An 11,220-nucleotide genomic window follows, 5' to 3' on the forward strand; every position below is an offset into this window, starting at 1 on the left:
TCGAACTAAAAAAAAAAAAAAAAAAAAAAAGGTGGACTATACCCCCCACCCCCTAAATTTTTGGGTAATCAGCTAACCAAGGATTCGTCAGCTAGGACTAGAACATGGACAAGAATAGCAATGCTAAATCCACCTCCAAGAAGGGTAGCAGATGTCACCAAGTTGATGCTTTATGGCTTGATGGGGTGGATTACGATATCAAAGGGTTACCTCTGGAGGAAATTGTTCAAGACATAGCAAACGATATACCGGCGGATGCGATGAAGAAGAAATGGGGATTGGATGAACGCAAGATAAATTGATCATGTTTCAAGTCGCATTGATGTCTTTCCTTCCCACTATTGTCCTGGTAATAGATCTTCACCTGAGCGATTAAGATTTAAATTGATGCATTCGAGCGGCTCCAGATGGAGGAGGAGAGGAAAGAGATACACACGGTTTAAATTCCAGCCGGTTTATGTAGTGAAGTCATAGTGTAAGGCCTACATATACCGATACTGCAAGTCTATTATGAGATAGGTATGCAAAATGCACTCTATCTCCCCATTAAAGACAACACATCCGGGCCTTTATGAAGAAGGCTACAGGTTTTAAGGTTTAATAGTGAATGGTAGGTTCATTGGCCTGAACAGTGAGGCAAGAAGAGTACTGTACTCCACAGAATCACATGCGCCGTTTAAACCTCCCGCCCGCAGCCACTAAAGCTAATATATAGAGAAGAGCTGCTAGGTGGCGGAAAACTGCTCCTCCTTTCTTGAAATCATCCTGAGCTTCAAAATGCACTCGTGATCTCCATTTCCAACGTGTACAATATCCCACAGTATTTGTTTTCTAAAAGTAGAGCTGAAGTTTGCTGTCGATTACCCACCCCCCGGCGCCGTCTGTCGCTTGGACCCTGAACATCTGATTCCTGCCATCGTGTAACGGGGGGCCGCACGCCTGGTGATGCACAACATGGCTACAGCATTGTCGGGTATATTGAAACATGCGGTCGTGTTTACTTATGGGCTCTTCACTTTGATTCTTTACGGACTCACAGCTTTATGGAAGGGGTACTTTTTTAGGGGGTCGACCGAGAAAGAGAACCTGGAGCTGCAGCTGGGTATGTGGTGAATCGTATCGCCCAATTGTGGTTGGTATTTCTCCCACTAACCTGTGGACTTTTTTTTCAATAGCTCGCGATCGCTTCTGGAATCTTTCGAAAACTTGGTCAGGCTTTTCTCACTATTATATCACCTTGCGAAATGGCTTCAGGTTCCATTATGTTTCTAATGACCTCCCCGGCAGCCCCGCAGCTGATAAACCATTGATTATACTTATCCATGGGTTTCCTGATAGCTGGGCGGTATGGCGCCACCTGCTTAAATCGAAGGCTCTGCAGGAGGCGGCCACTTTGGTCGCAGTGGACTTACCTGGATACGGTGGTACTGATAGCTTAGAGGAATACTCGTCGACGAACGTGCTGGAAAGCTTGGCAGGTTTTATCATCGCTATCAGGGCAAAGTACAGGATCGATACTGATGCCGGTACGCGCCAAAGAAGGACCGTGATTGTGGGCCATGATTGGGGCTGCGTCCTTTCCATGCGCCTTGCCGCCGAAGCTCCTCAGTTGGCAGATCGATTTATCTTAAGTAATGGGCCATTGGTATGTATATCTAATGAAAGATGATGCTACCTACTATGGGGCTGACTTGGTCTACAGATCAGCATGGTTGCCTCCAATATTCGCCGATCGCTATCTTCGTCGCTGAAAATGTTCAAAACGGCCCTGCGTTCTCCAATTAATTCTCGCTCGACGCTTTGCAAAGCAGTCAAGTCGCTGAAGCCAGTTGCCCGCCAGCTACTGCTTTCAGGGTATATATTTGCGATGCAACTTCCCATGCCCTTCGTTGTGTATTTAGGTACAGGTGGCAACTATTCTTTCTTGAAATTGGCCCACAAGGGATCTTATGGAAACTCGCCATTCAGTCTCGAAGATGCTGCTGAGTGTATGGCAAGCTCATTGGGCCCGTCCGTGGAGGAATGCAGAACACAGACGCCTGATGGTGAGGGATACCCTGCTTCCGTTGTAAAGGAGCGCGCCCTTGGCAATTTCCAGCACATGGCCCGTTACTATCGGGAAAAGGCGGCTACTTCGCGCTGGCAGAAATCTATCGAAACGATTGCCGATCTGCACAGCATCTCGGGAGGAAATGAGCTTCATCGAGCTAGTAGCGGGGCTGGACTATTTGACGATGGGCCGACCGGTGTACTGAAAGCCCATTCGACCATTATCTGGGGCAAAGCTGATATCGCTTTGGATCCACAAATGTGCTTAAATGGGTTTTCAGATTATCTGGTCCGTAACAGTCAGGTGGTTGAGCTGCCCCGGTCTGGGCATTTCACCCCACTGGAACGTGAGAGCTGCGCTGCATTGATCCGAGCTGTGGAATGGGCCGCTGGAGGTGAGCAGGAGGAAATCGGAGCTGCGATTCAGAGAGATTACCCGGATGCGGTCGTAACGGTCCGAAAGTGAAAACAAAACGCCTTGCCCCTTGACTGGGAACGGGGATAGTACTAACCTAAGTGGTCGCGATGTCGGGGCTTTGATGTTTGCTCTGTGTTTGCGTTTCCTTATGCTTCTTTGTATGACTGACTGGACAGCGCCGCGGGAGTAAGTAACAAATAACGATGGGCGATAACGGGGGGCAACTATTATCCAAAGATTGAGAGTTTGCTGATGAACGGACATACTTAATGATACCCCTGCATACTAGTAATGAAAACACGGGATCTGAGCGCCCGTGGCACGGGTTCTCGACCGGACTTTCTGCTTCCAAGCTTCCAACTTCTTCCTGCCTCCTTTCACTTGGAGCTTCTCCGCTTTTCCCCTCATCGCCCGATTTCTTTCAATTTCAGGTACCTGGATAAGTAGTCCGATCTACAGCTTGAATATCTACCTTTCTATCACTACAGCTTATGCCTTATACATTTTGCCCACTGGCCGCAATGGCGCGATTGTAATCTGTCCTGGCGGGATGCCGTTCCTGCAGCAATCCACTTTTCGTCGGATCCATCATCATACAAGCTCGCTCTTGTTGGCGTATTGTGGTGGGCGGGGTTAGGAGCCCCTAACGTCACCTGCCTCACTGGGAAATCATACATTAATACCCCCAACCTACTTTTGCCGATTCACTTGTTTACATCCAGTTTTCTACCTGTGAAGTAGAATCTCAATTATCGACGGGATGGCTAGTACAGAGGGCGCCGTGTATTGCACGGTATGTTCATACCTTTCCTAAACCCGAAGGACTTTTCACAACTAACATCAATCGCAGCTTCTGTTGAGTGACCACTATCTTCCTGGTAAAACTATGGTATCTCGGCGACTGCCATTATATCTTGTCTAATCGATTAATTGGCCTCAGGCGCTGTCGTACTGGCCCATTCTTTACGCGACAATGGGACGAATGCCAAACTGGTTGTCCTCTACACGCCTGATAGCTTACTACCGGCCACAATTAGGGAACTCCAGGTATGCATTCTGTTCCCTCGGTCACACATCTGGTCTCTGCTGCAAGCATTTTGACTGGAACCATTTAGTCCGTATACGACGAACTCATACCCGTCCACATAACCTCGAACCACACGCCAGCGAATCTCTGGCTGATGGAGCGACCGGACCTCATTTCCACATTTACCAAGATCGAGCTTTGGAAGCAAACACAATTCAAGCGTATAGTATACATCGATTGTGATGTTGTGGCTGTCAGAGCTCCCGATGAGCTCCTGGCCCTAGAGGTAGACTTTGCGGCAGCTCCCGATGTGGGTTGGCCAGATATCTTCAACAGTGGTGTAATGGTTCTTCGGCCCAATATGCAGGATTATTTTGCTCTGAAGGCGCTTGCTGAGAGGGGCATTAGTTTTGACGGCGCAGACCAAGGGCTGCTAAACATGCACTTTCGAAACTGGCATAGGCTAAGTTTCACGTATAATTGCACGCCCAGCGCAAACTACCAGTACATTCCCGCCTACAAACACTTCCAGAGTACAATCAATTTAGTCCATTTTATCGGAGCTCAGAAGCCGTGGAATATGTCGAGGCAGGCATCCCCAGCCGAATCACCATACGGCCAATTGTTGGGACGATGGTGGTCTATTTACGATAAACATTACCGCCCTGTCACGACGGTAAGCTTCCTTTTGCATTGTGGTTGTTGACTGCGGTCAAGCTGATAAATTCCCCAGATACCAAAAAATGAATGGGTTGATGCGTCTGTCACCCCGGAGCGTAACGTTCAAAGCCATAGAGGAGATTCTGAAACAGTGCCGCCACCTGTGCAACCCGTCTCCTCCATTCCACAAAAGCTGATACCAGAAATTGTCTATGAGCGACCGTTGGAAACGCACACAGAGGTATCATTCGAACACCCTCCTGTCACGCAGGCGCTGCCCAGGAGTGACGAGACAAGTGTATATGCGCCCCCTCAGGCGCAGCTTTGCCAGGAGAGGGAACATATACCTGGTCCTGTGGTGACGCCTGCTGAGGCAGAGCGACCTATCCAGAAGGAGCACCATGATAGCAAAAGTGTGCAAGTACCGATTCTGAGTGCCGTTCCACAATATGTCCGTGGAGAAGAGCATGTTTCAGCGTACATGCAGCCACATTATGAAACACCGATTGGCTCCCATGTCGAGCAACCTTCAGGGATGCAAGCCAACATACCAGTCACTTCTTCACTTCCTCCAGATGCCGCACAATCTCAAGCTTACCAGCAATCAGAGGAACACCTGCCTGAAGCGGGTGAACACTCGCAACACTCGCATAAACCTCCCCCAAGCCCTGAGCCCCAGGAATTTGAGCCCCCGAGGACGCAGTGGACCCAGCTCGGTGAGTTACTTTGATAAAAATTGCTATGGTTAATCTCTGAAGCTTACTCTCCTTAGGGAACCACCACCTCTCAATACAAAACCAGAAGGAATTGCTCTAGAGTCAAAAACATATACTATGTCAGAGGACAAAGAGCTTTTCAAGCCTCCTCCATTTTACCCCGAAGCTCCGAAGAATATGTATTATGAAGTACCTAGCACCAAACCGGAGCCAGAGAAACTTAGCCAGATTTTTCCTTGGGAGAACCAGGCCCCCAAGCCGACCCGAGTTTTCGTGGATGACGATCAGCTATCGGTTTCTATACCTAGCTCTTTGCTCTCCCAAATCGCTCCAGAAGAAACTCCCACGTCATCCCTGGGATACACAGCCTCCTGGCCGACCGAGAAACCATCCGAGTCATGGGACAACTACTCCAGGTCAAATGCATGGGATGATGTTCCAGAAATACAGAGATACATTCAATCCATCGCACCACCTAGGAGGGCCAAAGTCCAGGTTATCGGTGGCTGGGATGGCCCTGCGAACCAGCGAACTGCTGGTGCAGTGTCCGGGATGCGGTTAACGGACTTCCCTAGCGAACAAGAGCGGCCCAGTCTCCCCGTCACCCCAGCCCCTATTAGGAGACCACCGCCTTCTTCCAACGTCCCAGACGATGAGTCTACCTCGGCGCAGTTACCTATTGCTGAGGGCGTGCCAAGCCAGGAAGAATGGGTGGGTGTCACGGTTGATGTGTTTTTGCATCTCCTGCGAGTGACATACTTATATTGGTACTTCACAGAACCCGTCAACTCGCCTCGAGGAACTTCGGCGGCATCATTCTGAAGTTTTAGAGAACCCGGATCTACTCCTCGAGCGGATCCAGAGAACAGCAAGGGAACGCATGCGTAGGTATCCATAATGAAGGAAAGAAGTTGAATCCAGCCTTCCGGGCTCACTCTGTTTCCGGTTTTCATATTTCGTCTCTGTTTTTATCACTACTTCCACTGTATATTCCTATTGTACAGTATGTTACGTATATGCATCGCCCTGTCATGCAGCATGCATGAAGATCAAGTTGTCCATGTCTTTTTTTGGGTAAGAAAGGACATGTTGGCTAGCAGCAGTTGACTATGTAGCATAGCACGATTGTGTATGTCTCGCCTGAGTACTTCTGAATACTCCTGAATAAAACCTCATTCATTGGGTCACGTATCCTACAACCAGCACTCTGAAAGATATAAGCATTTGACGCCAGAAGAAAGAAAATGCCAATCGACTATGTACACAAGGCTATAGTACAATAAGAATAGGTAATGATACATAGAGACTACCACACTACTGCAGACGACTATTTCCGCAAAGCGAAACATCTCTTCCCTCGGATTGAATAGAAATTCGACTGTTTGATATGAAACGCCTTCCCCGTTTTCTCGTCGAAAACACTAAAGCCATACGTCGCAGCATTCGGCGGCGTATAAAGATGCAAGGAGACAGCAACATTGTCCGGATCGGGGTTGGATATCTTATGGAGGCCCAACTTGTCCGACATATACGTGACCTGGTTCTCACAGTACGTAGTTTCCCTCCTGATCTGTGGTGGAGAAATCTGTCCATGCTCGAGCTTACTTTGATCGGGCCATGAGTACAACGTCTCCTGCAGGGATCCTTTCAAAACCTAGTACGTTTGAATTAGCCTAACCAATCTCCCCCCGTCACCCTTCCCCTGGAAAAGACAATATGCGAGAAACAAGAAAAAGAAAGGATAAAGGAATATTCACCTTCATAACGCAATGCGCATTCGCATGATCATGGATAGCACTTCCCTTCCCAGGACTCCATACTAGAATAAGCTTTGACAGGTCATCAGCACGTGAGGGAACTTTCCTGCATGTAGAGCTAGCTACATGTGATTGATCTATGGGAGGGCGGCCGCACGAAGCAGGAAAGCAAACCCATGACTCACCAGATTGCTTTTGCCGTTGCCTTCGTCGATCAGATTCCTCGTGTAGGTCTTGCTGAGATCGGGCAGGGCGAACGGCTGCCATTCTTCTGCGTTGGAGGTATACCGGTCCATTAGACGCTGGATGGTGAGCGGGTCGACATCGTCCGAGTCCAGACCCGAGCTCGGACCCAGGGCTGCACTTAGGTCTTGGACTAGCTGTTCGAAGGCGTTGCTTGCTTGGTTCGTGGCTTCTGGCTCTGGGTCTGGTTGGAGGTAGGGCATTCTTCTCTTTTGGGTCTTTCTCTCCTTTTTTTGTCTTTTATTTTAGCTGTGTTTGTTTTTGGCGGGACTGTTGCATTTGAGGTGCGGTGTTTGGGTATGTATGCTTTTGGGAGATTAAGTGTTTTTGATGATTGGTGGTTGATGGGGCTTCGAAGAATGACGATCGATGTATGCTGGTATAGCCAATTATAAAAGGCCGTAGAGATAAATATGTTTTCAATGTCCAGGTAAAGCTTCGCAATGATAGACGGTTGTATATCCCAAGCCATGTGCTATGGAAGAACATGTCCGATAACGCGCTTGCCACCCGAGGATAAGCGTGGATGCCTTGTTTCCGCCTGAGGCCACAGTCCCCGCCCATGTGATCAGTGATCGCTCTCGTTCTTTCTCCGCCCGACTAACGGGCGAATGAAGTGGCGGCCACAATTTCAAAGATTGAGACTCTGCGAAACACCAGTGCAAAACGAGATACGATCATCTTGGGGCTTCACCACAGCGCGGCCGGTGTGAGATAGAAGCTAGAACGTGTATAGGAGCACGGAACTTTGTGACTTATTTCTTATTGTATCTGAATATATTGTGCCTTGTGCGAGGGGTAAAACTCGTATAAAACCGCCAAAATGTCGACCACCGTGGAGAAGGTTGGATTCCGCCCATAGTCTTTTTAAAAGCATTTATTAGCACTGTTCTTCCGATAATGACAGAATTATTATGCTGACTGGTCATGCGTACTGTAGATCAAGCAAATCGAAGATGAGGTTCGTGTCGAAATTTATAATGCGATACTTTGCCCGCCAGAATGCCGGACTGACCGATTATTCAGATGGCCCGGACGCAGAAGAACAAGGCGACGGCCTTTCATATTGGTATGGGAAGATGCAGGCGCTAGGTGGTCTCAGACTGGTGTGACTGACGGGCAGTGCAGGACAATTGAAGGCTAAGCTTGCGAAGCTAAAGCGTGAACTTTTGACCCCAACCGGCGGTGGTGGCGGTGGAGGTGGTGGTAAGTGCTTATGAATAACACACCCTATTGACTTGAGCCTGTTCATTAACTCGGTGGCATTTAGCTGGTTTCGATGTTGCTCGTACCGGTGTTGCTAGTGTGTATGTATTGGAGACGACATTTCTAGGACGACGTTGATATTGACTCGAACTAGTGGTTTCATTGGCTTCCCTTCCGTCGGAAAGAGTACCTTGATGAGCAGATTAACAGGCCAACACTCTGAAGGTATGTCCGGGTATATTTTGGCGCAGTCTTGACAGGTGCTGATGAATTCCTTTACCCTTGCTATAGCTGCGGCCTACGAGTTCACAACCCTGACGACCGTGCCTGGCCAGGTTCTATACAACGGTGCTAAGATCCAGATTCTCGACCTTCCCGGTATTATTCAAGGTGCCAAAGACGGCAAGGGTCGTGGTCGACAGGTTATTGCTGTGGCGAAGACTTGCCACCTGATCTTCATTGTGCTCGACGTTAACAAGCCGCTTGTCGATAAAAAGGTCATTGAAAATGAATTGGAAGGTTTCGGAATCAGAATCAACAAGCAGCCCCCTAATATCGTCTTCAAGAAGAAGGATAAGGGTGGTATTGCGATTACTAGCACTGTCCCCTTGACGCATATTGACCATGACGTGAGTTCTCATCATATCTATGGGTTGAATATGAAAAATAGCTGACATGTGCTTTTCGACGCGGCTTCCAGGAAATTAAAGCTGTCTTGGGCGAGTACAGGATCTCTTCTGCAGATATTTCAATCAGATGCGACGCCACAGTCGATGACATTATCGATGTTCTTGAGGCAAAGAGTCGGGCATATATTCCTGTCGTATATGCGTTGAACAAGATTGACTCTATCACGATCGAAGAGCTGGACCTGCTTTACCGGATTCCTAACGCCTGCCCCATCAGTTCCGAGCACGGCTGGAACGTTGATGAACTGCTGGAGATGATGTGGGATAAGCTCAACCTCAGGCGAGTCTACACTAAGCCTAAGGGAAAGGCACCCGACTACACTGCACCTGTTGTGCTGAGAGCCAACGCATGCACTATTGAAGATTTCGTATGTTTCCTTTTCCCTATGGCATCCTGTCACAAGAGCGCAAGGCGGTTTATTGACTCGTGATCAGTGTAACTCGATTCACCGGACGATCAAGGATCAGTTCAAGCAGGCTATTGTCTATGGCCGCTCCGTTAAGCACCAGCCGCAGCGTGTGGGTCTTACGCACGAGCTTGCAGATGAGGACATTGGTCCGTAAATCCCTGGCCCCTGAACATCATAAGGAGCTTCCCAGCTAACTTAGCGACTACAGTGACCATTATTAAGCGGTAAATAGCTCTAATCAATCAAGGTTCTTTGGACCGCGTAAGAGCGGAGAACTTGGTGGCGAATCGTCACGAGGTAAACGGGTTGTGTTAGAAGTGTTTCGCGAAGTATACATGTCCAAGAGGCCCAGCCCTTGGGACAGCTTTCGGCGAGATGCCATAGAACGTTTGATTGGGGAAGAGGATGGTTCGCGCACGGGCAGCGCTCTGCCGACTACCGCCTGGATTTGCACGATCACTCGTTTGGGATAGATGACTGAATCATGAGATAGTCTGTTCAGCACTGCTACTCGTGGTGATGCACGGTCGTTTTTGGGGCAATCCTGTTTAAGGGGACGAGGAGAGACAAGAAAGTTGACGCTGAGAATCTGGAATAGGGTTTATGGTTCCGCAGTACGAACGATTTCTCCTTTCCATTTTGTGTTTTTTTCATTTTATTTTCTCCGTTCTCGTTGCAAGCGACCACCACTTACATGCTTTTCTCCCGACGGTTGGTCTAGAACTTATGGCTGAGACTACTAAAAAAAGTTAGTAGCAACAAAATTAGAACGATTGACAGAGTTGAGAAAGCTCCGTCCGGTTCTTTTGCTTCCAAGGATCCAAGTGTAGCACTGTCCTCTGGTTTACGCGGTCATCGCGTGCAAGTAAAGATAATCCTTACACATGCGATGGAGCTTGAAGACTTCTAAAGGAGATTCCCCTTTCGGATCAATTGGAACATATGATGTCAGATTGCGTAGCTGGTAGATTGCTGCTACCTTAGTAGCTGGGCGAAGGTGACCCACCCCTATACAGCTTGGGGACAGACTTTCCAGAGGCACTTTAGCGGGATCGAGTAGTATTGCGATCCTGTTGGGTGGCATGTTTGTCTGAAACGGGTGTGGTCCAGAGATATCCATGAATTCTTCCCCACAGAGATGAAGAAAAGAAAGGGTTGCAGTCTGGTCGTATCCATGGCGGAATCCTATACTGAAGTATACCATGAAACCCCCATCGACGACGAATCGGCAGTGAAGTGCCGCCATGACGACCAACGACGGGATTATTAGTCGTCGTAGGCCCGAGTGTCAGTGTATATCTCTGCGACTAATCATGCGCCTGCAGGTGCAGGGTCCGGGGTTGCTCTGCTCACGGGCGCATTATGCATCCCCTTTCTGTCCTACTACTAGTAGTACTCATTCTCTTTTTCTGATCTCTGATTCGACCGAGTATATTATTACCGGTACTGACGGGTTACGACGCAGGAGGGGTAGTCGTATTTCCATACTAGTACTCTGTAACAGGTACTACTAAATACCCAACCTTTTCTTGTCTGACATGATCCGTATCCGACAAGTTCCTGTCAATTTGCAGATGTTGGCAGTAATAGTCAGGTCTTAACTTTTGCATCTGGATTTCTATCCACTTATGGAAATGTCTCGTTCTCCCTTTCCATTCTCGCGGGTTGCACTCGGCACTTGACTTTATAGTATGGGGGAGTACATACCACCCATTCAGTGATCGCGTAAAAAAGCCTATCAGCTCCCTTACATTCCATGTTTCCATGTTACTCTGCCGGTTCCGCCGGACAGATCCATGGATCCTACCAGCCCAACAAAACTTACCAGGCGAATTCAATTGAATAATAATGAAAACAATAATAATAAAAAATGATAATAAAAAGGAAATTGGGAGGGGAAGGAGAAAACTTGCAGAGATTTATCGTTGACACCACCAATCATGGCTCTTATTTGTCGAAATTGATAATGCACGCTGGGACTTTTTTCCTCGGAGTATAGTACCTACATATACATCCATTTGGTATGTACTTAACGGAGATACCCT

At 48.2% G+C, this 11,220-nt stretch overlaps 4 protein-coding genes across 4 annotated transcripts; 3 read left to right on the top strand and 1 right to left on the bottom strand.

Moving 5' to 3' along the window:
- Positions 1 to 954: 954 nt before the first annotated feature.
- On the top strand, positions 955 to 2,515 carry ANOM_011050 (alpha/beta fold hydrolase; the record flags this gene model as incomplete). The annotated part of the gene is made up of 3 exons (XM_015556306.1): positions 955 to 1,102; positions 1,176 to 1,645; positions 1,703 to 2,515. The coding sequence occupies 3 exons, from the start codon at positions 955 to 957 to the stop codon at positions 2,513 to 2,515; spliced, it is 1,431 nt and encodes a 476-aa protein (XP_015401182.1).
- A 693-nt stretch (positions 2,516 to 3,208) lies between these two features.
- Positions 3,209 to 5,692, top strand: ANOM_011051 (glycogenin; the record flags this gene model as incomplete). Its single annotated transcript, XM_015556307.1, has 6 exons — positions 3,209 to 3,260; positions 3,318 to 3,345; positions 3,408 to 3,514; positions 3,583 to 4,170; positions 4,228 to 4,874; positions 4,927 to 5,692. The coding sequence occupies exons 1-6, from the start codon at positions 3,228 to 3,230 to the stop codon at positions 5,690 to 5,692; spliced, it is 2,169 nt and encodes a 722-aa protein (XP_015401185.1). The 5' UTR covers positions 3,209 to 3,227.
- Positions 5,693 to 6,197: 505 nt separating this feature from the next.
- ANOM_011052 (putative cysteine dioxygenase Cdo1) lies at positions 6,198 to 7,073 on the bottom strand (the record flags this gene model as incomplete). Its single annotated transcript, XM_015556308.1, has 2 exons — positions 6,198 to 6,524; positions 6,813 to 7,073. 2 exons carry the CDS (start codon positions 7,071 to 7,073, stop codon positions 6,198 to 6,200), a joined length of 588 nt encoding a protein of 195 aa, XP_015401183.1.
- A 620-nt stretch (positions 7,074 to 7,693) lies between these two features.
- ANOM_011053 (GTP-binding protein RBG1) lies at positions 7,694 to 9,329 on the top strand (the record flags this gene model as incomplete). Its single annotated transcript, XM_015556309.1, has 9 exons — positions 7,694 to 7,714; positions 7,811 to 7,831; positions 7,897 to 7,939; positions 7,999 to 8,076; positions 8,141 to 8,177; positions 8,231 to 8,301; positions 8,368 to 8,705; positions 8,777 to 9,133; positions 9,201 to 9,329. The coding sequence occupies 9 exons, from the start codon at positions 7,694 to 7,696 to the stop codon at positions 9,327 to 9,329; spliced, it is 1,095 nt and encodes a 364-aa protein (XP_015401184.1).
- Between the last annotated feature and the right edge of the window lie 1,891 nt (positions 9,330 to 11,220).

Source organism: Aspergillus nomiae (assembly GCF_001204775.2).
Source record: "Aspergillus nomiae NRRL 13137 chromosome Unknown contig00651, whole genome shotgun sequence".
In the NCBI taxonomy this organism is placed as follows: domain Eukaryota; kingdom Fungi; phylum Ascomycota; class Eurotiomycetes; order Eurotiales; family Aspergillaceae; genus Aspergillus; species Aspergillus nomiae.